Consider the following 27,188-nt stretch of genomic DNA (forward strand, 5'->3'; position numbering starts at 1 on the left):
ATCAAGTTTGAGTAGGAGCTTTGTGCACCAGTTAATGTTGTACTGTTCTAATTTTTAATCAAAATGTTGTCTGGTACCAGCCGTCATTCTGGGCCCAGAGCCAGGCTCTCTTTGGGTACGTCTACACTACAGCGCTAGTTCGAACTAACTTAGTTCGAATTAGTTAATTCGAACTAAGCTAGTTCGAACTAACGCGTCTAGAACTAAAAACTAGTTCGAACTAGCGTTTTGCTAGTTCGAACTAGCAAGTCCACATTGAGTGGACTCTGAACAGAGCTTAATGATGGCCGGAAGCAGTGCCGGCAGGGCATAAAAGGAGGACTTAGAGCATGGAGATGCTGTCTCAGGCTAGCCGAGGGCTGCGCTTAAAGGGTCCCGACCCCCATCCCGGACACACAGTTCTCAGGGGTGCCCCGCTTGCAAAGAAGTTCTGGCTTGGAGTGCCCTGAGTGCCCACACTGGGCACATCACACCACTCGGCCATCAGCCCAGCTGCACTTGCCGCAGGCTGCCATCTGGGGAGAGGGAGTAATCGGGGGGCTGCAGGAGAACTTCCACCCCCAGAAGCCCGCAGAGCCAGCCCAGTCCTCCCCATCGGGGGCTCGTACCCCATTCCTCCCTCACCTCCTTCCACTTACCCTTCTTTAGCCCCCCTTCTTATTGATGTACAAAATAAAGATAACGTTTCTTCCAACATTGACTCTGTCTTTATTGAAAAAAAACTGGGGGAGACTGGGAAAAGGAGGTGGGAGAGGGGAAGAGAAAGGCTGGGAGAGGGGAGGGCAACTAACATGATCAGGGGTTGGGAACAGGTCCCAGATGAAGAGAGGCTACAGAGACTGGGACTGTTCAGCTTAGAAAAGAGGAGACGGAGGGGGGACAGGATAGAGGTCTCTAAAAGCAGGGGTTGGGTGGAGAGGGTGCATTCAGAAAAGTTCTTCCTGAGTTCCCCTAAAGAAGGACTAGAGGACACCAAAGGAAAGGAATGGGTATCAGGCTTGAAACTAGTAAGAGAAAGTTGTTCTTCTTCCCAAAGCAAATAGTTAACCTGTGGAACTCCTTGCTGCAGGAGGCTGTGAAGGCTACAACTAGAACAGAGTTTAAAGGGAAGTGAGATAAAGTGATGGAGGTTGGGTCCATGGAGTCCTATTAGCCAGAGGGTAGGAGTGGTGTCCCTGCCCAAAGTTTGGGGAAGGCTGGAGAGGGATGGCACGAGACAAATGGCTTGGTCATTGTCTTCGGTCCATCCCCTCCAGGGTCCCTAGGGTTGGCCGCTGTTGGCAGACAGGCTACTGGGCTAGATGGACCTTTGGTCTGACCCAGGACAGCCATTGTAAGCTCAGGGCTCAGTGTCGGGGGTCTCAGTGGACCCCCTTGATTTTCATGCACACCTGGTCCTGGGTGGCCAGGCTGGCAGCTCTCCTGCCCTAGACGGCCACTTTCCTGTGCCTAGTGCGGAGATCGTGGACGAGGTCCACGATGTCCGCACTAGCCCAGGAAGGTGCCCGCCTCTTGCGGTCCAGGGCAAACTCCCGGGAGCCGCCAGCCTGGTCCCGGCAAGAGGCGGTGGGCTGGGGGGCATCGGGTGGGTGGCTCTGTGCCGTGCCAGGTGCAGGGTCTGCTAGCTGGGTGCTACACAGCCCTTAGTTCGAACTAGGCGTTAGTCCTCGTAAAATGAGGTTTACCTAGTTCGAACTAAGCGCTCCGCTAGTTCGATTCAAATTCGATTCAAATTCGGAGCGCTAGTGTAGCACCTATTAAAGTTAGTTCGAACTAACGTCCGTTAGTTCGAACTAACTTTGTAGTGTAGACATACCCTTTGGAAGTTGTTGATCCTGTGGGAGCTGGGAGGGGGAATCCACCTGAAAGGCACAGGGTGGGTGGGCTGAACTGTTAGCCCCTCACCCAACCTTTCCAGCCGCCACCACTCCCTGGTCCCAGATCACCAGAGCTCTGCATGACCCAGCTTGGGAAACAGGAGGGAGAAGTGTCACTGTCAGACTGGTGAGGGGGAAGGGTTAAATTGTGACTAATCTGTCCAGTCCAGTCTGTCCTGCCACAGGCTTGTTCCTTTTGTGCAACCAGTGAGACCCCAGGGAGCTGCTCCTTCCCCAAGGCTGCCTTTGGCCTCACTGCTCTGGACACATGTGGCTCTTCAGCCACTAACTAGAGCTCTGGGCCCCTTTTCTAAGCAGTGCCCAGAGCCAGCCACATTGCCGCATGGGCTGCTTCCCGCCCTGGCCCTGGCGCCATGGGGCTGTACTGCCATCTACAGGCTTCTGGGCACTATGGGATAGGGCCAGACTGGAGACAGGAGCCTGGGTAGGCGATAGGGACTGACTGGACCAAGCACCCAGCAGAACTAGGCTCTGGCCTCCCCGAGCAATGCAGCTCTCAAAGGCATAAGGTAGCTAGAGCGTGAGACAGGTGTTAGGGCACAGAGACAGAGAGGGCACTGGAGGCGCACAGAGGGGCCTATGTGACTACAGGAGTAAATGGCATCACCCAGAGGAAAGTGGGGGACACTTTGGCAGATAGAGAGAATGGATGGGGGGGACACAGAGGCAGTTGTGTGGAGCACATTGAGGCCACATCTTCACTTCCTGGAAGATTTTTGCTGCGACGGTCGATCTTCCGGAGTTTGATTTAGCAAATCTAGTGAAGACCTGGCAGATCGAATGCGGAGAGCACCCCCATTGGCACCCGGACTCCTGTTCCTCGCAAGGAGTAAGGGGAGTCCACAGGAGCATTTCTGAAGCTTGACTTAAGGTACGTAGCTGGAACTGGGTAACTTAAGCAGACCTTCTGCTGTAGAGAGGACCTGGGTGTATGGGGATACACAGGCAGATAGAAGTGGTGTGGGGGTATATACAGGGTGTGTATGAGGTACATAGAGGGAGGTGTATGGAGACCTATAGAGGGATATATAGGGTACATAGGTAGATAGCTTTATGGAGGTACATAAGGGGTGTGTATAAAGGAGAAGTTGGGGTGTGGAGTATGAGTAGGGGCTCAGAGCAGGGGTGAGGCATGTGGAGGGAGTGCAGGAGTGAGGGCAGGGGGCCGGAGTTATGGGGGGCTCAGAGCAATGGTTGGGATGTGGGGGGGTGCAGGGAAGGCAGGGGGCAGGACCCCCCCAGAATCCAACCAGAGCCTCAGGCCCCTCTGCCCACCCCCCATCAGCAGGCCTGACAAGCAGTGTCCTAGTTGGAATCTCATGGGGGGCTTCAGCTCCCTGACCTCTCTAAAGGGGGCAAGGCTTGGGGCTGGGGCAGTCCTGGCCTAGTGGTGAGGCGTGACTCCAGCCAGCCACTTTTACCTGCCTGGCTGCCTGCTGCTTAGTGCAGCAGCCTGCAGGGCACCCCAGGAGGCTGGCCGGACACGCACCCCACCTCCTGCTGCAGTGGGGCACCCCAATGACTGCCCTCTCCTCCTTACCAGAGCCGTACATTGGGGCCCACGCGCCATCTTACTTTCACCTTTGGCTGACTTTCCCACCAAATCACATTCATTCCTGTGTCTGATCATTCTGCCCTTTCAACCAGGCTGCCCAGTACTGAAGTCAGACTTAGCAGCCTGGAATTGCCAGGATCACCTCCGGAGTCTTTTCTAAGTGTTGGTGTCACATTAGCTACCCTCCAGCCATCTGGTGCAGAAGCGGATTTACACTAGTTCACATTTGAGGGTATGTCTACACTACCACCCTAGTTCGAACTAGCGGGGTAGTGTAGACATACCCTGAGTTCCTTCAGAACTCTTAGGTGAATGGCACCTGGTCTTGGTGACTTGTTACTTGTTCCAAAAGCCTCCTCCAATGCCACCTCAATCTGAGACAGTTCCCCAGGGGTGTCACCTACAAAGAATGGCCCAGGTTTGGGAATCTCCCTCCCCTCCTCTGCAGTGAAAACTGATGCAAAAGAATTCAGTTATCCGCAATGACCTTATTGTCCTGGAGTGCTCCTTTAGCATCCCGATCATCCAGTGGCCCCACTGGTTGTTTAGCCGGCTTCCCGCTTCTGCTGTATTTTGTTGTTGTTGTTGTAACTTGCTGAGTCTTTGTCTAGCTGTTCTTCACATTAATTTTGGCCTTTCTAATTCTACTTGTACACGTCCCTTGCCAGAGGTTACGCTCCTTTCTGTTTTCCTCAGTAGGATTTAACTTCCACTTGTTAAAGGATGCCTTTTGCCCTGTACTCCTCTATTTTATTGTTTATCCACAGTGGCACTTTTGGGGTTCTCTTATTATGTTTTAAATTTGGAGTGTACATTGAAGTTGAGCTTCTATTCTGCTGTCTTCAAGAAGTTTCCGTGCAGCTTTCCAGTTGAAAACTGAACACCTGCTAACCCTAGTGAGGGGTGCCAGGAACAGCGGCTGGGTGGCCTAGACTAGAGCATCCAGACATGGGTGGGTGATGATTTGGGAATCCCCCATGCTGCAGGGGAGAGGATGGGGCTCAGCCGGGAGTGCTGATTCCAGGGTGTCCATGCGGCTCTAGGGACGGGCTGTGTTGCAAAGTAGGATGAAATGGGAATTTTTTGTAATAGTGACATGATCCTTGTGTGGGCCTGTTTCCCTGTGTGTGTGTTTGTTGAGCGGGGGGAAGCTCTGCTGGCTCTCAGGGCAGGTCGAGATGTAGGTACCACTGTCCCTGAGCTGTACCTGGTTGGAGCATTGAAAAGGACGGATGGATCCAGTCACTGGGGCTACGTCTGCACTACAGAGTTTTTCCAGGATACCAGAGAAAAGCTCCGGCCCATCCAGGGAACATGCCTGCTCTTCTGAATTTTTTTTCGGAAGAGCAGACACACTTTTTTGGCATCCCTGTAAAGCTCGTTTTACGAGGAAGAAGGGATGTTCCGAAAAAGGGGGTTTTCCGACATTTGGCCCCGTGTAGATGGTCCAAATGTAGGAAAAGCCTCTTCCGAAAAAAGTGGAAAAAGCTACGCAATCTGCGCTTCGCATGTGTAGACACAGCCTGGGACACTGACTGATCCTCGCACTAGTGCCCTCTCTGGAGCGGGCTCTCAGCCGGCAGCTGAGCTCAGACCCCAGCGCAGAGCAAAGCCAGGGCGGCGCGAGGGGCAACGAGCACTGGCTGTTGGAAGGAGTCGGCTCCCGCCAGGAGACTGACAAGGTCAGAGATAGGCAGAGCCTGACCAGGGCTCACGGCAGCAGGGCTGGGCATTGAGCTGCCTGAAGGGCTCCAGCCAAGCAACAAGCCCCACTGCTCTGACAGAGGGACCGAGGGAGACCCCTGGGTCTTCAGGGCGGCCTGTGCTTGGAACCAGGCTGATGCTGTGGACTGGCTCTACACTGGGCAATGGAAGAACTGGTAGTTAGAGGAAGCTGGCCCCCTCCCTGGCCCCCCAGCATCTCCCCTCTCCCTCTGCTTCGGCCAGGGGCCCCATCCCCTCTTTCTACTAGGGTTGCCAGATGGTTTAACCAAAAATACAGAACCCCCCCCCCCCAAAAAAAAGAAAAAAAACCACCGGAGGAAAAATTCTGTTGAGGGGGGGAAAAGAGAGGAAAACCAAAGTTGTTCAGCAAAAAAAAAAAAGGATCCCGAAAGTTATTACGCAAAAAAAATAAAAAAATAAACCAGCATGAAAACAGCATGGCCCTTTTAAGTGCAAGAGGGGAGGGGAGAGGTTGAGCATAAGACCCAGGGAAGGCGTTGCTTCCCCTTGCTTCACGTCTTTTTGTGGGCGGCCATCTTGTTTTCTTGATGGAGTCCCCTTCCCCCCGGTCAACAGAGAGGCTGGGGGCGGGAGCTGGGCCCAGTTGCAGAGTATGTCGTAGGGTTGTCAGGTGTCTGGTATTTTCATCTCCTGGCAGGGAAAAAAACCCAGAAAATACTGGACATTTTAGGTGTCCGGTATTTTCTGAATATTTTTACCGGACAGGAGGCAAAAATACCGAACTGTCCAGGTCAATACCAGACACCTGGCAACCCTACCTTCTGCACCCCTCTGGCACAGAGACCCCCGCACATTGCCCTAGGCCAGCACCACCTGATCCCAGACCCACAGCGAGCTCCGCCCCCCGCCCTGGAGCTCTGAGCTGATGGTGCCCCAGCCTGTGCTGCCAGGCAGGGCATTGGCCTCCCCAAGTTCTGGCGGCAGGCCAGCCAGCCCAAGCCTATCCTGCTTGCAGGGCCGGCTGTAGGTCAATTCCCCCAAATCGGGCCCTGCACCTAAGAGGGAGGCCCCGCGCCTAAGAGGGCCCCGCTCCCAGGCACACGGCGCATGCGTGGCCACGCCTCTGGAAATCAGGCCCCACACTTCCTAAAACTGGCCCTGCCTGCTGGGAGCAGAGCCTGGGCAGGGCCACACCAGGCAGCCAACAGCTGCCGTCTCCTGCCCTTACATGGTCCCAGAATCGACACCTGGGGCTTATCGAAAAAGGGTTTGGGGTGTGCAAAAGACCCAGGATGTGATCTATGTGGAAGCCCCCACCTGATGGGAGAGCATCTCCCCGGAAGGGTGAAGGGTGCAGGTGGAGGATTATGGGGAGGTGTGTGGGTGTCAGCACAGGGGAGGATTATGGGTAGGGATGCACGTGGGACCATGCTTGAGGATTATGAGTAGGGATGCATGTCACCACACTGGAGGATTATGGGTAGGGGTGTGGATGTCACCACCCTGGAGGGTTATGGGTAGGGGTGCACATGTGACCATGCTGGAGGATTATGGGTAGGAGTGCAGGTGTCACCATGCTGGAGGAGTTGTATAATCTGGTTGGGTTGGAGCAATGCTATGAGATCTGCCCTCAATAGCTAAGTGTGGTTAGTGGACAGGATGACCTTATGCCAGGAGAAGCATAAAGATCTTGCACAAAAGGGTTTTTTTGCACAAAACGGAAGCGGCAACACTGCTTCTTTTTGTGCAAAAACTCCTTGCGCAAAAAGAATCAATAGAAAATATGCTAATGATGTCTCGACTCATACTAATGAGTCCCTCGTTAGCATATTTTCTGCTGCAAAAACTTGCAGTGTAGACAAAGCCTTTGGCTACGTCCAGACTGGCATGATTTTCTGGAAATGCTTCTAACGGAAAAGTTTTCTGTTGAAAGCATTTTCAGAAAAGAGCGTCTAGATTGGCACGGACACTTTTCTGCAAAAGCACTTTTTGCGGAAAAGCATCTGTGGCCAATCTAGACGCGCTTTTGCGCAAAAAAGCTCCTATCACCATTTTTGCGATCGGGGCTTTTTTGTGGAAAACAAATCTGAGCTGTCTACACTGGCCCTTTTGCGCAAAAGTTTTGCGCAAAAGGGACTTTTGCCCGAATGGGAGCAGCATAGTATTTCCGCAAGAAGCACTGATTTCTTACAGTAGGAAGTCAGTGCTTTTGCGGAAATTCAAGCAGCCAGTCTACACAGTCTACACAGCTGGCAAGTTTTTCCGGAAAAGCGGCTGATTTTCCGGAAAAACTGGTCAGTCTAGACACAGCCTGTGTGTTTTAATTTGTTTTCCTTAGTTGCTCTGTAACATCTCGTGACCAAGTATACTTTTTCAAGTTTGTCTCTTGTTTTGTAATAAAAAAAAATTACTTTAAAATGATGATTTGATTCTTCTGTCCTGGAAGGTCTGTCTGTGTGTGCCTGCATGCCTCAGACTGGGAGGTTAGCTAGCAGAGACTGTAGCTTGTTTTCCTCTCTTCTTTTTTCAAGCTTTTTTAGGGAAAAAAGAGTTTGGGATACCCCTGGGGATGGGTTCAAGTGTTCACTGCTGTGTTTTTAGGGACAAAAATCACTTGCTGGTGGAAGCAATTCCCCAAAATCTGTGTATTGTGATTCTAGGGGGGAGTTTGTTCTAATCAGTGCCTGTGGAGACAAGGTTTTTAAGCTCACTTAGGGGCTTGGAGCCAGCCAGTGAGCTGAGCAGGGCACAGCTAAGAGCTGGGAAAGAAGAGACACACACGCAGACACCCCGAGCTAGCCAAGCACTACCATACTGTGAGCACTGAAAAAACTTCACTTACGTCCACACCACAATCACGCTTTTTCGAAAAAAATCGAAAGAATGGAGGGTTTTTTCTGACATTGGTAAACCTCTTTCTACGAGGAAGAGCTCTTTTGGAAAAAGGCGTGTGTGGACGGGGAAGAGGGAGTTCTTGCGAAAGAATAGGAAAAAGCACAGGTGCCCTGGTGGCCACTCCGCCCATAGTAATCACAGCTAAAATGGCTGATAGCGTCAGTTCAGTATGGATGCTATCTTTCGAAAAAGCAGATCACTTTTTCGATGCGCTTTTGCTGTGTAGACGCTCTCTTTCGGAAGAAGATTTGTCAGAAGATCTCTTCTGGAAAAGCTTCTTCCAAAAGAAGCCTGCAGTCTAGACAGAGCCCCAGATACCAGAGGGGGTCCAGGGCAGGCTGGTAATCAGCCAGTTTCTGGGGTGTTCAGCTGGTCCTGGCCTCACAGATCTTGCACAGCAGAAGGCAGCCAAGGAGATGCCAAGAGGCTCCAGAACTGGTCCCAGCATTTGGATCTTTCTTCAGCACAGGGTGCAACAGAGGAAGCAGCCGCTCGCCAGGTAGATGGAAGCTGATGGCTCCATCTGTCCAGCGCTGGGTCTGAGGCACAGGCTAGACATGGGGCCTTGATTCTGGGACTTCCATCTCACTGACCAGAGAGAAAGGTCAGTACATGTGGGTTGAACCTGACCCATCTGGAAAGACAGGGACGCCCCAAATGCTGGGACACCCGAGGAAGGAGCCAGCTGGCCCAGGGAAAAGGAGCACAGGTCCTGAGCTGGAGTTCAAAGAGGCAGGTGTCAGGTTTAGCATCAGTCTTGGAGGCCCTGACTTTCCCCTGGAACCTGCAGCGTGGCTGGCTGGGGCGCTGGTTTGGCCAGGATAGACAGTGTCTTGGCCTTTGCTTTTCTGTGTGAACCTGGAGATTTCCTGTGCTGGGATCCAGCCGACTAATAAGAACATAAGAACGGCCAGATTGGGTCAGAGCAAAGGGCCATCCAGCCCTGTGTCCTGTCTGCCGACAGGGGCCAATGCCAGGTGCCCCGGAGGAAATGTACAGAGCAAGGAATCGTCAAGTCATCCCTCCCCTGTCACTCATTCCCAGATTACGAAAACCAGGAGAACACTTTAACCTCCCTGGACACTCGCTGGTGGATTTAAAGTAGCCCTCCTTCTAGAAAAACCCTTCAAAGCCAGCCTGCAACGTGACACAAGCAGAGCTGCGCTTCATTTGCAAATGTAACACAATCAAATTAAGACTGAGCAAGGATTTAGAATTGTTCTCTCCCTATAAAGGATTATTCCCTCTCTTGGTAGTCACCCTCCCAATCAGCTGCTGGGGGTGAGCGACAGCCACCCTGCCTGAATTGCCTCCTCAGCACTGGTCCTGTCCTTGATAAGTGGCTCCTCCTTTTGATAGGCGAGTGTGTATTAATCATATCCTAGAAGACTTACCCAGCATGGCCCTGGTCCTTGAGGGCAGGCGGGATGCAGGGTGCAGGAGTCAGGGCAGGGTCTTGGGGATGTGGGGAACTCAGGGCAGGAGGCTGGGTGCCTGGGAGGGTGTGAGCGTGAGGGGTGGGTGTGAGGAAGGATTGAGGGCAAGGAGTGGTCACTGGCTTCTCCTTGGAGGTGGTCCAGAGCAGCAGGGACTGTGCACTCCCGCTGCTGACCAATGGGGGCTCTCTCCCTCCCCCTGGCCTCTCCCAGGGTGGGGGCAGCCCAAGGGGGTCTGTCTCCTGGGCAGGAGGTCCCACTTACCTTTGTGGCATCAGGCAAGATGGCAGAGCCCAGCCCTGCTGGCCACTCCCTTGGTGGTGCAGTGGCCCCTAGAGACCACTCCGAAGGGTAGCTCTCCCCTGCAACCTCACTGCCCCAGTGAGCACTCTCACATCACGTCCCTCTGGCCAGCAGCCCCTCCCTTTCCATGTTATGGGAAACTGTCCCTTTCCCGGGGCTTCCAGTTCTCCCTGCCTTTGCTTTCAGTTAGGAGAGGAAGCTGTATGGCGAATTTGGTAGCCCTGGCTCTCACCGTTTAGGAGGAGTTCTCGAACAAACAGCCTGGCCGACCGACACACAGATGCAGGCTACATGTAAATGCAGGTATATCCCTGTCCCTGTGACCTCCACTCCATGTATATCCCTGTCTCTGTGACTTCCACTCCATGTATATCCCTGTCTCTGTGACCTCCACTCCATGTATATCCCTGTCCCTGTGACCTCCACTCCATGTATATCCCTGTCTCTGTGACCTCCACTCCATGCATCTGACAAAGTGGTTTTACCCACGGAAGTTTACACCCTAATAAATCTGTTAGTCTTCAAGGTGCCACAGGACTCCTTGTTTTTGCAGATACAGACTAACACAGCGACCCAAGAGATTCCTCATGGCAGCCATTCATGGCCCTAGTCCTTTGTTGCTCTTTTTCTGAACCTTTTCCAATTCCAATAGATCTTTTTGGTGATGGGGGGAGCACATCTGCACACAGCATTCCAGATGTGGGAACCATGGCTTAATAGAGGCAATATGATATTTTCTGGCTTATTATCTATTCTTTTCTGAATGCTTCCCAACACTTTTTTGACTGCTGCTGCACAGAGAGTGGCTGTTTTTGAAGAACTATCCACAATGACTCCAAGATGTCTCGAGCAGTAACAGCTAATTTAGGCCCCATTGTTGTATATGTGTAGTTGGGATCATGTTTTCCAAGGCGTATTTGCATTTATCAACATTAAAACTCGTCTGCCATTTTGTTGCCCAGTCTCCTAGTTCGGTGAGATCCTTTTGCAGCTCTTCACAGTCTGCTGGGCACTTAACTATCTTGAGCAGTTTGGTATCATCTGCAAATTGTTGCCACCTCACTGTTTACCCCTTTCTCCAGATCATTTATGATTGTGTTGAATAGGGCTGGTGCCAGTAGACCCCTGCAGAACACCCCGTTACCTCTCCCTATTCTGAGACCTGACCATTTATTCCGGCCCTTGGTTTCCTACCTTTTAACCAGCTACCAATCCAATAAGCCCGACTCAGTCTGAAAAGGCCGCTGGGTGTCACCGCACATCTCTGCCAGGGCGCACAGGGCCCTGAGACGCGGACAAGTGGCCGGCCAGGCCTGTCTCACCTGGGCTCGCTAGGTGGAGCTCACAGGGCAAGGCAGGAGGGCTGAAGCCCCGGGGCTGTCTCAGAGGGGGGAGGCCCCATGGGCTAACCTGAAGGAAGAGCAGGGATGGAGGGGTTCCTCCAAGGGACTCTAAAGCTGGGACTAGCATGGCTCCTGGGGAGCAAGCCCAGACCTGGGCTGCGAACAGCAAACCTGGAGTCCAGCGATTGCCTGCAACAGGATCTCTGCAAGGCGATTACAGTGGTTCAAAGAGAGCAGGGAGACAACCAGCCATGCTGCTAAGACGGGGCCAAGGGCTCCAAACTGAACTCCGTAACTGGGCTCTCCTGCCTGGGAAGTGCTGGCTTTGCCGACCAGCCTGCTGGCAGGGCAAGGAAACACCTGGGGGGCCCAGGTAGAGAAGCAGCTTGGCTTTCACTAGGGATGATGCCGGTGTGGCTGGTGCCAAGAGAGGTGTGTGATGAGCTCCCCCCCAGCCATTCCCTAGGAGCTGTAGCCCTGTGGAGACCAGCGGGTTGCAGACAAGCTATTTGCAGCAACCATCTTGTCCTTCCGGCACCGTGGGGTGAAGGCACAGGCTGCCCATGGCAAGGGCCTGGGAGATGGGGGCCCGAGCTCTGCCTCTGCACCCGTTGCCGAAGGAAGCAGCCTCTGGGCCCAGGGCTCGCAGGAGGAGCATTTTCAGCAGCTGCTGTTCCGTCTCCTCCCGGGGCACAGCCAGCAACTCCCGCAGAGCCCTGCTGCTCAGCCACAGCAGCTCACTGCGGGGGCCTGCGCAGAGACCAGGAGCCACCCCATGGCAGGGCTGCCCCGCGGAGACCAGCCCAGACAGCCCCAGGGAACTGCAGGGGCTGCTGTTACCAAGATCAGCCCAGAACTGGAGCAGACCCCAAGCAGCTGCTTTGCCCCAAAGCAAGGCCCAGGGTACCGCAAACAGAGCGCGGGGGTGGGGGTGGGACAAGGCAGCCGGCCGAGGGGGCCACAGAGAGGGCAGAGACAGGCTCCTTGTTAACTACAGCTTTATTAGGCACAGTGGGGCCGGGCTCTGTACAGCAGGTCCCAGGGGAATAGAGGCAGGGGGAGCTCTGTACAGCAGGTTCCAGGGGTTATAAGCAGGGGCAGGGATGGGGCCCCTGTACAGCAGGTCCCAGGGGGGTTATGTGCAGGGGCAAGCTCTGCAGTGGGTCCCAGCAGGGTTCTCTCAGGGGAAGGGGGGATGGTGGTGAGGGGCCCTGTACAGCAGGCCCAGGGGGTTAGGTGCAGGGCCAAGGTCTGTACAAAGGCGCCCAGGGGGCTTAGGCACAGGGGCAGGTGAAGGACCCTGGTACCATGGGTCCCAGGGGAGTTAGGCGCAGGGCCAAGCTCTGTACAGCGGCGCCCAGTTGGTTCAAAGCTACTTGATTTAAACAGGGATTTAAAAAATAGTTTAAAAATGAGCTACACTTGTCCAGGAGTGACGAGCTACGCTACAGCGGGGCAGGGGCTGTCTGGGCACTGGGCTCCCCCAGCCCCTCTCCCAGGGCTACTGACAGGCCAGCCAGGCAGGGAATGTAGAGGGGCTGGAGCCCAGCCGGCCGTCAGTGGGCTGCCTGGCACCAGACTGCGGGTGAGCTGCTGTCCTGGGGCGGAGGAGATGGGACCAGCCAGGTGCCGCTCAGCTGGGGCCCAGGTGGCAGTGGTGCCACAAGACGAGCAGGAAGCAGCTGGCCAGAGCCTCACCCCCCTCCCCAACAGGCCCACTTGGGCAGGGGGGCATCTCCAAGGAATAAATTAACCTGGAATGTGACGAAGTGCCAAGAAACAAGACGGGGAGGGCAGGAGGCCTGGGGGAGGCTCAGCCCCAGGCAGGGAGCTCAGGGCAGTGGGGGCTCAGTCCCCCCGCATTGCGGAGGGCCCTGAGCAGAGGGGCTGGGGAGTCAGCCACCCGCATTGCGGGGGGGAGGGGCGCCCTGTGCCCCAGGAGGCGGCTACAGCTAACGCCGCGTACCCAGTACACAATTACAGGAAGTGGGCTCCTCCCCTACATAGGGGGCGCTCTGCCCACTGAGCCACTGTGGGGGGAGGCAGAAGGGGAGGGCAGGGATCACCCTCCCCCACCCCCACCCCCACTCATGGTGCTTTAGCGACACCTACTGGACACTTTACATATAATATTTTGTAAAAATAAAGCGCTTGTTTAAATGACTTTTTTCTATACAAAAGACTTTTTTAAAAAAAGACAAATGCCCCCAGCTGGGGAGTTGGGGGTTAGGACACAGCCAGAGCCCCCCTCATGGCAGTTGGGGGGAGCCCACAGCCCCCACCCACAGAAAGAGGGATCTTCTCCTTTTTACACTGGACATTTTTCTTATAAAAAACACAGTTGGTGGGTCCCAGGAGGCAGGGCCTGGGGGCAGGGAATGGCTCCCCCACAAGGGGGGTGCAGGGGGGAGGGGCCCTGGCTCCCTCCCCCCTGCCCTCACGCAAACACCTGCATCTTGGTGGGTGGGTCGGGCAGGTGGGAGAGCTGGGTCTGGGGGGCCCCCAGCACAGCCGGGCTGGGGGTGGACTCGGACCAGTCGGACAGCGAGTGGGGCGAGGGGCTGGCCCACTGCTCTGGGGACTCGGGCGAGGGCGTCAGGTAGGGGTGCTCGCTGCGCAGGTGCAGGTAGTGCTTGGGAGTGCCGTCCTGGCCGGGGGTGTAACTGTGCTGCGAGGGAGGCGTGGGGTAATCTTCCGCCCCTTGCCCACCGGGCGCCTTGTAATACTGCGGAGGTGGCGGGGGACCTGGGCGCGCACCCCCCTGCCCCTCCTTGGGTGAGATGGGCTGGCTGCCACGGCTCAGGGTGGGTGCCGCAGAGGGCGGCGGGGGCATGGGCTGCCCAGGGGTGGGCGCCGGCGGGGGCTGCTCCTTGGCAGGGCTGGGTGTGGCCAGCACCTGGGAGCTGTGCACCATGGCCAGGTGGTTGGGAAGCAGCAGCCCCTGTGGGAAGGGCTGGGCCGACTGGTGCAGGTTGGGGTGGGAGGCAGCCGGGTGCACCACCCCGATGACTGGGTTGCACTGGGAGGTGGGAACACGTGTGTGCCAGTCAAAGGGCACAGCCACCGGGCTCACCATGCCCAGGCTGAGCCCCACGCAGCCAGGCTGGCGCGGCAGCGAGGGCATGGAGACCCGATTCATGGAGAGGATGGTGCTCTGGGCCGATGCCACCTCGCCCAGGTCACTGAGCCGCGCCAGGCTGACGGCGAAGGGCCCGTCCATCATGCCGTGCACCATGGACGTGGAGCCCACTGACATGGAGGAGCCGGCTGGGTGGAAGACGCCGGGCGAGGCCAGGACAGGGGAGGTGGGGTTGGCCACGTAGGGAGAGTCCAGCGAGTCGACGGGCGACAGAGTAACTGAGCTCTCCAGCAGGGAGCCCTGGCACTCCAGGCTCAGCTTCTTGCTGCGCCCCTTGGCCTCCTTGCTCAGGCTGGCGCTGCTGCCGGCCCCTGCCAGGTTCTTGGCACTGGGCCGCCGGCTTTTCTTGCCCTGGGGGGTGGGCTTGAGGCTGGGCAGGAAGCTGTTGGGTGGGCACATGAGCGGGGACATGGTGTGGCCGGCGGGCAGTGCCCCCTGCGGGCTGCGCACTGTGTTGTACTCGTCCAGCAGACGCACGATATCGTGGTGCAGCCGCTCCTGGGCAATGTCCCGTGGCAGCCGGTCCATGTGGTCTGTGATCTCCCGGTTGGCAAAGTGATCCAGCAGGATCTTGGCCGCCTCGTAGCTGCCCTCCCGAGCGGCCAGGAACAGCGGGGTCTCCTCCTGGGGTGGGGGAAACGACGGGGAGAGGCTCAGACTGCGCTGAGGGGGGCTGCCCCAGCCCCGAAGCTCTGGGAATGCCAGGGCAGGAGGTGGGGATGTAGAGCCCAGGCCTTGGCAGACAGGGCTCCTGTTTCCCAGCACAGGAGTGGCATGGGGGGGTGGGGCTTGTTGTGGGTGGGGCCTGCAGGGTGAATGACAGCCAAGCCTTGCTGGTCTGCCCCGCCCACCCACCACTCACCTTGCTGTCCTGCATGTCCTTATTGGCCCCATTCTTCAGAAGTGCAATTGTGGCCTCCACATTGTTCACAGCCGCGGCCCAGTGCAGAGCAGATTTGCCTGGGGGAACCAAGCTGTGAGCGGGGTGCTCCACCGATCCACCGTCCCCTGCCCCCGCTACCCCTCACTCCCAACTTCCGGCAACCCCCTGCTCACCCAGCCCGGGTGCCCACCCCCGCCAGCCCCCCTCAGCCCCCGGCTCACCCAGCCCTGGGTGCCCACCCCCGCCAGCCCCCCTCAGCCCCCGGCTCACCCAGCCCTGGGTGCCCACCCCCGCCAGCCCCTCAGCCCCTGGCTCACCCAGCCCTGGCTCTACTGCTGCCCCTCACTCCCAACCCACAGCCCCCCCAAACCCTCCTGTCTGGGCAGTGCCCCCCATTTCACCAAGCCCCCACAGCGGGTGGGCATGTGGGGAGCAGAGCCCACATCCAGGCCCTTCCTCAGGGGGAGCTGGGCAGAGCCCTGAGCAGCAGCCCCCCATGGTGAGAAGTGCCCCCTTACCCAGCTCATCCACGGCATTGACATCTGCGTGGCAGGCAATGAGCTCCTCCACCATGCCCTCCACGGCCAGCCGGGCAGCCAGGATCAGCGCTGTGGAGCCATCCACCATGCGGGCGTCCAGGTCCGTGGAGCGGTTCCGGATCAGGATCTACCAGGCAGGGCGGGTGTGAGAGGAAGGCAGGGAAACCCCCCAACACAGGCACAGCCCAGGGGCCCTCGGAGCCCTCCCAGTGTGGGCAGACAGGGACTTTCCCAGGGCTGTACTAGCAAGGGCAGAGGGTGCCCTGGGGCTTGTCCCAGCCGGGGGGGGCTCAGCCCGGCAGGAGGCAGCAGGGCTTGTGGAAGACACCAGCATGTGGGAGCTCCGGGGGGGAGAATGAATGACTGGGGCCTGTCCTAGGTTGACTGTGGACGGGGTCTCACCAGGAGGACGCCCTGGGCATTGGGGGGCAGTGTGTGGATTCTGGCGCTATATAGATTCGGGGGACTCTTGGGGATCTTATCAATCAAGGAGTTTTGCCAGGTCTGCCACACGACCTCCACCAAACTGTTACAATCTCTCAAAACGATCAGCTCAGTCCTGCCGCCGTGTCCCCTTCGTATCCCGGGTAACGGACCAGGGCGTCGGCTAAAGCCCCTGTTCTGCTTCGGGGTGACACCAGAGGGTTTGGGGATGCAGGGCCTAGCTGGCCCCTCAGCTATTCAACTGCCCCACCGAGAGAAGGCAGGGATACGCCCTACACCTCAGCGAGGCCGGGGCACGTGCTGGGCAGCCTCTGACTGACGTTCCAAGCCACATGGCACAAGGGGCAGCTGCGTCTTCTCCATTGTCTTGGCTTTCCTGCTTCCTTTCTACAAAGCTCTGAATGGCCAGTCCGAGCTGTGGGCCGGCTCCAGGGGCACTAGCAAGCCAGCCCACTTGCCAGTGCTGCTAGGAGCCTGATGGGCTTTGAAGTTGCATGGGACTGTTGGATCATTAACATCTCTCGGCTTTTTGCTTTTGCTGCATTTTGGAGACTGAAGGGTTGGCCGGCAGCCTGGTGTTCTGGGTAAGATCCAGACTGTTAGTGGCCTGGTAACATAGCTGCCCTCTGGGGCTAGAAGAACATTTTGTACTTGCGAGCAGAGCTGTACAATAACTTCACACTGCCCTGGACCTAAGTGCTGACTGGGAGGCAAGAAAGGGGGTGGGGGATGGCTTTTGGGGCTGCCTGATCACCAGTGTGCGGGATGAGCTGCACAGTTTGTGACTGGTTGGGAAGATTAACTTCAGCATCACCCACCAGTGGTGGGAGTATCCGCTCTCCCTGTTTCAGCCTGCCGTGGACACAGGCTCTCACCTGGAAGACGCCCTGGGCGTCAGCGGTCACTGCTGCGTGCAGTGGCGTGCGGCCTGTGTTGTCCTGGGCATTGGTGTCCGCGCCGGCGTCCAGCAGGCGCTTGGCAGCGTCAGCCCGGGCATAACGGGCGGCCAGGTGCAGCGCGGTCTCACCCGTGCGGTCCGTCTGGGCACTCAGGTTGGCCCCCTGGCAGATGAGGTCCGAGATGATGTTGGCAGAGGAGTCTTCAGCTTCGTCCTCCTCGGCCAGGTCGGTCTCCACGCCGCCCCCGCAGAACGAGGCCAGCATGAGCGGGGTGAAGCCATCTGCAAGGAGACCCACCATGCGGTTAAGCAGGGACTGCCCTGGGGGTTCCAGAATGAGAAACTGCACTTCCCAGCATGCCATGTGGCTAATCTGGGGCAGTGATCAATGCTGGGACTAGTGATCAACTGCATAGGCAGGAAGCTCCTCCTCCAACCAAAGCTGCTCAGTGATGCTACTTCTCCCAGGATGCACTGCTCTAGAGTGCCTGCACAGCATGCTGGGAGCTGTAGTCCCAGAGAGGGAGCCTCCCTTACCTGGCCCCCTGACATTGACATCCATGCAGTCAGTGTCGAACTCGCCCTGGGGGGGTGTCAGGGCCATGGAGGGCGGCATGCGGATGTCGGCTGCCACCAAATGATGCTGTGTCCACTGGCGGCAGTCCACGGGGTCCTCCGAGTCCCCGCCCGGCTCCTCCACCTGGGGAAGCACAGTCAGTTATACAGCTGGCAGACCCTGCCACAGCTCTGCTCACAAGGCGAGATTTGGGTTATGGCCCTATAAGGCTCTGAAGGAGGAGCCAGAAGGACCCCCCGGCATGTCACAAAGCCCAGCGCCCATCCCCCCACCCCATCACCGAGCCCAGCGCCCACCCCCCACACCCCATCTGCCAAGCCCAGCGCCCATCACCCACCATCCCCTATTACTGAGCCTGGCACTCACCACCCACATCACCTACTGCCGAACCTAGAACCCATCACCTCTCCACCCCATACCGCCAAGCCCAGCACCCATCCCCCATCCTCTATGGTCCAGCACCCATCCACCCTCACCCCCCATCACCGAGCTCGGTGCCCATACCCACACGCCTGATCACGGAGCCCAGCACCCACCCTGCCTGCAGCATGTCACCGAGCCTGGGCTCGCTGCTGGGCCATGGTTACCTTGAGTCTCTTGGCCTCCGGGCACTCTGTGTCCATCCAGTCATCTGAGTGCTCCCCCATCAGACTCTCCCCTTTGCTGATGTTCCTAGAGGGAAGCACAGAGCTCAGACTCCAGCCCCTGCCCACCCCCTCCCACCCACGGCTTTAGGGGGCCACTCCTAGAACATCCACCACCCCCCGCACAAGGGGCTGGCCAGCTGTGGGGCCTGCAGGCAGACAGGCCCCTGGTGGGGAAAGGCAGCAGCAGGCAAAAGCCCGCGTGCCGCTGCAGCGAGCGTGGCTCTCCAGGGGAGTGGGGAGCTGGGCTGGTCCCGTACTTCATGCCCAAGGCGTCCTGGCCCACGGGCTCCCGCCGGTTCTTGTTGCTGTTCTCCTTCTTCAGGCTGAAGCCCTCGGGGAACCAGAGTGTGCTGTGCTCCCGCTTCCGCCGTGCCACCAGCACCCCCAGCACCAGGATCACCAGCAGGATCATGCTCGCCGCCACCACCAGCAGGGGCAGCAGGTGCATGGGGTCGGAGGGCTCCGGCTGCAGCTTGTCACCTGCAGAGGTGGGGGGGAGGGAATCAGACCCTGCTTCTTGAGACTTCGCCCTCTCCCAATACTCCACCTCCCCAGAGATCCTGCCCCTCCCACAACCTCACCCTCTCCACTCACCCTGCCCCTGCCCCCTCCAATCTACCCTAGCCCCTCCCCCGCTCACTCTGCACAGCCTTGATGGGATAGGGGAACTCCAGGCGCTCCACAGCAGCCAGGGCGGCCAGGTAGTCGGCAGCGCTGCGCGCGTCGGGGAAGCACTTGTCAGAGGCCTGGAAGCAGAGGCGGTTGTCGATCTCCAGGGTGACCACGGAGCTGAGGCAGAGAGGGGAACAGTTAAGTGGACTGGCCTCCAGTGACGCTGGGCACCAGACCGTCGGGGGCCTGGACACCCCTTGCCCCACACAGAGCCCCGGGGCCGGGCAGGTTCAGCACCCCCTGCAGCGAGGCTGGGCACACCCCAGAGCAGGTGTGACCCAGGCAGCAGGAGCTCCGTCCCCGTGGACCACACGGCCTCTGCCAGGCTGCCAGCAGCTGCTTCGTGCCCTTGTGCTGGCCCCGGCCCTACCTGCTCCCAGGAGGACCCCCGGAGCCTGGCAGGAGGAGAGACCCCTGGATGCTGCCACTAGGCCCTTACTGCTGGCTGAGCACAGGAAACAGGCCACAGGCACCAGCCAGGCCACCCCAGCCCTGCATCTGAGTGAGCAGGGAGCCAGGCTCTGATGGGAGGCAGCCGTGTGGCACCTCTGGGGCACCATGGTGCCTGTCAACAGACAACAACCTTGTGCCTGCCCCAGGGGCGGCTTCCCCCACTGCCACGGGCCCCTACTCTCGCTGCGAGACCCCCAAGGGGCTCACCCGCCACCCTGGCACCAGCCAGGCACCAGCCCCCTTCCTGCCTCCCTCTGCCGCGGCTCGCAGGGCTGCATCTCTCTCGCCTCCCCCAGCAGGAGTCCAGGGGCTGCCTCTTCCCACCCCTCGGCCTGGGGACGGCGCTCCCCCGCGCTGTGGCCCCACTCACCCGATGATCTCTGGGCCCAGCTCGCGGCGGCGCAGACGGCTGGGCCGGTAGATGGGTTTGATCATGTAGTTGCCATCTTTGTCGAGGCGGAAGCGCAGCGAGGTGCGCAGGATGGCGCTCAGCTTCTGCAGGAAGGTGGTGTTGGTCCTGCGCAGCTCGTCGGGGGGCAGCAGCACGGTGATCACCAGCACGCCGCTGGCCAGGCGCTCCGGCACCTCGCGGTTGCAGTCCAGCCCGTCCCAGCCGCACTCCTCGTGGTTGCAGCCCTGGTCACACTGCCCGTCGGCGAAGTGGTCCGAGCAGTACTTCTCATACACCGGGCTGGGAGGGGGGAGCACAGTCAGTGCCCAGTCCGCCCAGCCCCACCTGCTGTGGCCAGCCCCCTCTGACGGCACCCCAGGGCACGTGGGTCACTAGGCTGCAGCAAACATCCCCATGCCTACAGGCGGCGTTAGGCAGCAGCGAGACGTACCCACCACAGCCCTGCTCCCCGCCCCACAGGGCCTCACCTCAGCGCCAGGTCCCTGTGTCAACAGCCCCGTCCCCCGCCCCCAAGGGGTGCCTGTATCAAGAGCCCCCACGCCCACCTGGCCACAGCACCAGATTAAAGCCTCGACCCTGGCAAATGCCATGGGACCTGCCCAGGGCCGCCCCCTCGCATCTCAGCCAAGACATGGCCTCCAGCACCGCCCCCCCCCCGGTGCCACACGCCGTCCCCCCCGCCCGGCGCCCCCCTTACTTGCAGCTGCGGTCGCGGCCCTTGCAGTCGAAGTTGTCGTAGAGGCACTCGGCCGTGTTGCAGGCCTCGTCGCACTGGCTGTTGTTGAACATCTGCCAGCAGTGGTGCACCTCACACTGCTTCCAGGGGTCATCCACCAGCAGGGAGCAGTCGCCCCCGTCCCACCTGCAGGCAGGGCTGTTGCACTCCTTGTCGCAGTAGGAATCGCCTGCCTTGGCCCCGCACTCCTCCTGCAGGCAGTGCAGCTCCCCAGGGGACAGCAGCTTCAGCTCGCAGTGCAGGCCGGAGAAGCTGCTGGGGCAGAGGCACTGGAAGTGGAGGGGCCAGGGCTTCTCGAGGCAGGTGCCCCCGTTGAGACAGGGCGCACTGGTGCAGCTGCTGTTGGCCCGCAGGCGGCAGTCGGAGCCAGAGAAGCCCGGCAGGCAGGAACAGCGGGCACCCAGCGCCGTGTGCTGGCAGCTGCCCCCGTTGAAGCAGGAGAGCTCCCGGCAGGACAGCACGCTCCGCTCACAGTTGGGCCCTAAATAGTTCTGGGGAGGGCCGAGAAAGGGGGTGAGAGAGATGGCACCGGGCCCAGGACCAGAAGCACATGCCCCCTCCTGCCCGGCACCAGATCAGAACCAGCCCCAGAACCAGCATCGCCCCCTGCCCAGCAGCACTGGGCCCAGACCAGAACCAACCCCAGAACCAGCACCGGGCCCGGACCAGAACCAACCCCAGAACCAGCACTGGGCCCAGACCAGAACCAACCCCAGAACCAGCACCGGGCCCGGACCAGAACCAACCCCAGAACCAGCACTGGGCCCAGACCAGAACCAACCCCAGAACCAGCACCGGGCCCGGACCAGAACCAACCCCAGAGCCAGCACCGGGCCCGGACCAGAACCAACCCCAGAGCCAGCACCGGGCCCGGACCAGAACCAACCCCAGAGCCAGCACCGCCCCCTGCCCAGCAGCACCGAGCCTGGACCAGAACCAGAATCAGAACCACCCCCTGCCCAGCAGCACCAGGACCTGGAACAGAACGGGACCCACCATCCCAAAGGTGCCATAGAGCCCTCCCCCAGTCTCCATGGTAACCCTTCCCCAGCCCCCCCCCCACAGCAGAACCAACGTGCTCCCCCCAACGAACCAGGGCCAACACCGACCCCCTCCCCGCTCCAGAACCAGGATGCCCCCCTCAGACTGGAGCCTGTAGTGCCGGGCGCAGCCCCACACTCTGCCCTACAACTCCAGGATGGCCCCCTGCCCCACTCGGCTGGCTTGGGCCCAGCGCCCTGCACCCCAGCCCACAGGCCACTCACCGGGGGGCAGCGGCAGATGTAGCCCAACGGCATGTTCACCGCCAGCTTGCACTGGCCGCCGTGCTGGCAGGGCTGGGACTCGCACGTGTTCACGATGTTCTGGCAGCGCCGGCCTGCGGGGCCCAGGGAGGTTCATGGGGAGTCCAGGGAGCGGAGAGCTGTCCCACCCCACTGCTAGCACTGCTCGCAGCACAGCCCCCGACCCCCGTGCCAGCCAGACGCCCCCCAGGGGAACCCCCTGCTCCCAGGGCCCCCCAGCAACAGTCGCCCCACCTCGGAACGGAACAAATCTCTCAGGTGCCGCATGCAGGGCAGGCGTGTCCCCTCACCGCTGCCATGGGGCGCATGGAACTCAGGGTGGGAGTGGGCCAAGGGGTTCTGAGAGTGGGAGCGGCTCAGGCCTGGGGCAGAGGGTCGGGGTGCAGGAGGACGAGGGTTCCGGCTGCGGTCTGGGCTCTAGGAGGGGGCAGGGTTTGAAGGGCTCAGGGTTGGGACAGAGGGCCGAGCACAAGGGCTTTGGGCTGGGCCTGGAATGAGGGTGTGCAGGAGGTGCTCCAGGTTTGGAGAGGGGCTTAGGGTTGGGAATTGGGGTGCAGGAGGGGATGCAGGCTCTGGACTGGGTATTGGGGTGCAGGAGGGGATGCAGGCTCTGGACTGGGTATTGGGGTGCAGGAGGGGATGCTGGCTCTGGACTTGGTATTGGGGTGCAGGACTGGGTATTGGGGTGCAGGGGGTAATCGGCCCTGGACTGGGTATTGGGGTGCAGGAGGGGGTACCAGCTCTGGACTGGGTATTGGGGTGCAGGAGGGGGTACCGGCTCTGGACTGGGTATTGGGGTGCAGGAGGGGGTAATTGGCCCTGGACTGGGTATGGGGTGCAGGAGGGGGTACCGGCTCTGGACTGGGTATTGGGGTTCAGGAGGGGGTACCGGCTCTGGACTGGGTACTGGGGTGCAGGAGGGGGTACCGGCTCTGGACTGGTATTGGGGTGCAGGAGGGGGTACCGGCTCTGGACTGGGTACTGGGATGCAGGAGGGGGTACCGGCTCTGGACTGGTATTGGGGTGCAGGAGGGGGTACCGGCTCTGGACTGGGTACTGGGGTGCAGGAGGGGGTACCGGCTCTGGACTGGGTACTGGGGTGCAGGAGGGGGTACCGGCTCTGGACTGGGTATTGGGGTGCAGGAGGGGGTACCGGCTCTGGACTGGGTACTGGGGTGCAGGAGGGGGTACCGGCTCTGGACTGGTATTGGGGTGCAGGAGGGGGTACCGGCTCTGGACTGGGTACTGGGGTGCAGGAGGGGGTACCGGCTCTGGACTGGGTATTGGGGTGCAGGAGGGGGTACCGGCTCTGGACTGGTATTGGGGTGCAGGAGGGGGTACCAGCTCTGGACTGGTATTGGGGTGCAGGAGGGGGTACCGGCTCTGGACTGGGTACTGGGGTGCAGGAGGGGTAATCAGCCCTGGACTGGGGGTATAGGCTTTGGGCTGCAGGAGAACGCTCAGGGGTGTGGGGGAGGCTCAAGGTGGGGCAGGCGGTTGGGACTCAGGTTTACCTGATGGCTTCCTGTTAGGGAGGATGAGCAGGGGCCCCTCCCCTGGCTTCAGAGGCTTCGGGAGCTCTCGCTCCCCACTGCAGCCCTGAGCGCCTGCGCAGGGATTAATGGAAGCTGCCCAGCCCCACGAAGCCCCTCCCCTTGCAGGGTGCAGCCCCGCCCCTCGGCACACTCACCAGTGTAGCCTGGCTTGCACACGCAGTGGAAGTCGTTGGCACCCTGCACGCAGTCCAGCGTGCGCTGGGGCAGGCAGGGCTTGGCCAAACACTCGTTGATGTCGCCCTCACAGCGCTCACCCGTGTAGCCGGGGGGGCAGTTGCAGCGGTAGCCGCCCACCCGGTCCACGCACGTCCCGTTGTTCAGGCACTTGGGCGCCCGGCTGCCAGGGCCTGGGGCACAGTCGTCCTCGTTGATCTCGCACAGGACACCTGGGAGGGGCGAGAGCAGAGACCTTCCAGCCCTGGCACAGCTGGAGCACCCAGACCAGCCCAGCCTCCCCCAACCCAAGCTTCCCAGCCCGCAGGCACCACAGCCACCACAGCCACTCCCGGCCTGCCTCCCAGCCCCACCTCACGGTGCTGGCTGGGCCTTACCCAGGGTTCCCGGCGGGCAGGAGCAGATGTAGCGCCCGACGAGGTCGATGCAAGAGCCCCCATTCTGGCAGGGGTGGGACTGGCACTCGTCGATGTCGTACTCGCAGTTCTTGCCCTCGAACCCTGGCGGGCACTGCCGGGAGAGACACGGCCTGTCAGGGCCCCACGGCCACAGCTCCTCCACCACGGGCCCCACGCTGGGGCAGCCCAGCCCCTCGGCTCCACCCCTCCAGCCACAGTGGGGGTCAACAAGGCCACTACCAAGCTATCGCCACTGCGGTGGGTGGCCATGGAGCACAAGGACTCACCCCACAGCACAGACACACCACCCAGCAGTCCTGGCTCCCAGCCCTCCCCCCGCCCCCCTAGGCTCCACTGCCCTTCCCCACCAGGCACATCACCCAGCAGTCCTGGCTCCCAGCCCTCCCCCCGCCCCCTAGGCTCCACTGCCCTTCCCCACCAGGCACATCACCCAGCAGTCCTGGCTCCCAGCCCTCCCCCCGCCCCCTAGGCTCCACTGCCCTTCCCCACCAGGCACATCACCCAGCAGTCCTGGCTCCCAGCCCTCCCCCCGCCCCCCTAGGCTCCACTGCCCTTCCCCACCAGGCACATCACCCAGCAGTCCTGGCTCCCAGCCCTCCCCCCGCCCCCCTAGGCTCCACTGCCCTTCCCCACCAGGCACACCACCCAGCAGTCCTGGCTCCCAGCCCTCCCCCCGCCCCCCTAGGCTCCACTGCCCTTCCCCACCAGGCACATCACCCAGCAGTCCTGGCTCCCAGCCCTCCCCCCGCCCCCCTAGGCTCCACTGCCCTTCCCCACCAGGCACACCACCCAGCAGTCCTGGCTCCCAGCCCTCCCCCCGCCCCCTAGGCTCCACTGCCCTTCCCCACCAGGCACACCACCCAGCAGTCCTGCCTCTCAGGCCTGGCAGAGCGAGCCCAGCCAAATGTGCCTCTTTCGGTATCCCCTTAGTTCAGCCGTGCTCATGGGGGCACCACTCCTGCAGCTCCCCAGCCCCAGCAGCCTGACTAGAGCCAGTGGTGGTGCCAGGGCCCTGTGTGCAGCCTCCGCCCCGGGGCTCACCTCACAGTCGTAGCTGCCAATGAAGTTGTGGCAGGAGGCGCCGTGCTGGCAGGGGTTGGGCTGGCAGGGGTTGACCTCGCTCTCGCAGTAGCTGCCCGTGTAGCCTTCCTTGCACAAGCAGTAGTGGGTGTTGCCAGCGTCCACACACTGGCCCCGGTAGTGACACACTTGGTCCTTTGAGACCCCTGCCCAGACAGACAATGTGATGCCTTGTGCCCAGCCCACAGCCCCCGCCAAGATGGATACAAATCAATGATTTTTAAAAAATAAAAAATACTAGATTTTAAAAATTTAAAATCAGATTTTTTTCTTAAAATCATCAACAAAATACTCCATTTAAAAATAAGAGTTACAATTCAATCCCATCACAAACGTGCTATGCCCACCCCGACTGTCTCATTCACGTAAATCGTGGCTCTTGTCTGTCCAGGCTAACCACCTGCTCTTGCTCCAGGAAAGTTCTGAGCTTTCCCTTTCTGCTTCTCAGCAGACTAAAGTGACCTGTGCAAAGACAGACTCAGGCCGGACAGGACTCCTGTTCTGTGCTTATGAGGTGGTGGGCCAGGGCCAAGCATGGCAGAGCGAGTTAACTCCTGGTCTAAAGACAGACAAGATGCAGGAAAGGGCAGAGGCAGCACAGACAGAAACATTGGAGGGGACGGGAAAGGAAAAGGGAAGAGACTGTTCAGCACACACAGCTTCCTACATTCCCCCCCCTTGCCAAGAAAAACTGTCCTGGCTTCTGGGCAGTAGAGAGACCCTGTCTGGGAATATTTGGAAGGAATTTGTTCCCTGGGTAAAAAAGGAAAATGTGTCAAGTGTGAAGATGCAGGGCCTAGCTGCAAGAATGAAACAGCACAAGGAAAACTGCTCAGTGGGAGACAATGCCGTGGATGAAGATGTGGATACGGCCGAGTGGATCAATTGCTTAGTAACTGAAATCATTTACTGGGCAATGCATCCTTCCCCAGGACTCTCTGTGAGCTGACAAGTGAACTCCCCAGCTGTTTGCTGTCCTAGATGTTGTGGAAAAATAAGAAGCATCGCTTAGCTAATCCTTATGGCCTGTTTCATTCATTAGCTAGGTTCAGAACCTACCATCCAAGAATACGGCCCAGAGCACTGAAGCAAGAGAATAGCCTTGCCAGTTGCCACTGAGTGTCATGGACTTATTTTATGTGGCTTTACACATACCCCTGATTTTGGAACAGCAAGGACAGAGACTATAATGGTGATGCCATAAGTCAATGGGGCTTACTCCAGAATGAAGTGCACTTTAAGCACAGTCAGTCTTTGCTTTTTGGTAACTTGATTAAGTCAATCCACCCTGGCCCCAGCACAGCTGACAGGGGAACCCATGGCCCAAAGGGGAGAGAGATTCCCCACAGCCCCAAGATGAGGAAGGGGGCTGCCAGGCCGCCCCGGCTCTAACTCTAGGCCCCACTCCTGTCTCACAGCTGGGACAGAACCAGGCGTCCTGACTCCCAGCCTACCCTGCTCTCACAGGCTGGGGTACCAAGAGCGTTGCTGAGGACGAGGCCAGGACAGCAGAGCCCAGGCTAGGCTTGAGCTGACACTCCACCAATGGCCTCCCACCTCCCCCACCTCTCAAGGACACTGGCGACCCGGACCCCTGGCCAAGGGCAGCTACTGCCAGGGACAGACCCCGCCCAGCCCAGGCCCGGTGGGAGTCGGCCCAGCCCAGGGGTGCCCCCCAGCTCCAGGGAAGCCCTCACCTTGGTGAGATGCCACCACCTCGCAGGAGACGTTGGGGATGTCGCAGTAACGACCGGTCCAGCCCCCTGGGCACTCGCAGGTCAGGGCTGTGCCCATCTGCTCGCAGCGGCCCCCGTTCTGGCAGGGCGAGCGCCGGCACCAGTCTATCAGGGTCTGCAAGGGAGGGCAAGTTAGGGGACTGGGTTCTGGAGGGGCACAACCCAGGGAGACAGCACAGGCTGGGCTCTGCCACTGATGTCTGGCACCACCCTCCAAGGAAACAGGGCGTTGGATTCCCCACAATGCACTGGGCTGTTTCAACAGGGAGGCAGGTGCCCAGCGGGGGGAAATGCATTTCCACGTCCCCAGCCCCCATGCCAGGTCCCCCGCCCCTGCCAATACAGAATCCTGGAGGATCCCCCACGGTGCCAGGGCTCACGTTCCCCTTCTCCACCGCCCTGC

At 59.6% G+C, this 27,188-nt stretch overlaps 1 protein-coding gene across 1 annotated transcript in view; it reads right to left on the minus strand.

The window, feature by feature from the left end:
• Positions 1 to 12,097: 12,097 nt before the first annotated feature.
• Positions 12,098 to 27,188, minus strand: part of NOTCH3 (notch receptor 3) — a 41,637-nt gene continuing 26,546 nt past the window's right edge. Inside the window, exons 20-34 of the mRNA XM_075902167.2 lie at positions 26,747 to 26,900; positions 25,011 to 25,195; positions 23,928 to 24,060; positions 23,511 to 23,762; positions 21,782 to 21,894; positions 20,478 to 21,007; positions 19,739 to 20,059; positions 18,884 to 19,032; positions 18,501 to 18,723; positions 18,184 to 18,268; positions 17,557 to 17,719; positions 16,997 to 17,301; positions 15,657 to 15,804; positions 15,118 to 15,215; positions 12,098 to 14,879 (exon numbers count right to left, since the gene is read on the minus strand). Coding sequence (XP_075758282.1) covers positions 13,554 to 14,879; positions 15,118 to 15,215; positions 15,657 to 15,804; positions 16,997 to 17,301; positions 17,557 to 17,719; positions 18,184 to 18,268; positions 18,501 to 18,723; positions 18,884 to 19,032; positions 19,739 to 20,059; positions 20,478 to 21,007; positions 21,782 to 21,894; positions 23,511 to 23,762; positions 23,928 to 24,060; positions 25,011 to 25,195; positions 26,747 to 26,900 — 4,185 coding nt within the window. The 3' untranslated portion in view covers positions 12,098 to 13,553. The remainder of the gene's footprint in view (positions 14,880 to 15,117; positions 15,216 to 15,656; positions 15,805 to 16,996; positions 17,302 to 17,556; positions 17,720 to 18,183; positions 18,269 to 18,500; positions 18,724 to 18,883; positions 19,033 to 19,738; positions 20,060 to 20,477; positions 21,008 to 21,781; positions 21,895 to 23,510; positions 23,763 to 23,927; positions 24,061 to 25,010; positions 25,196 to 26,746; positions 26,901 to 27,188) is intronic.

This window comes from Pelodiscus sinensis, chromosome 31 (assembly GCF_052426305.1).
Source record: "Pelodiscus sinensis isolate ZL-2025 chromosome 31, ASM5242630v1, whole genome shotgun sequence".
NCBI lineage: Eukaryota > Metazoa > Chordata > Testudines > Trionychidae > Pelodiscus > Pelodiscus sinensis.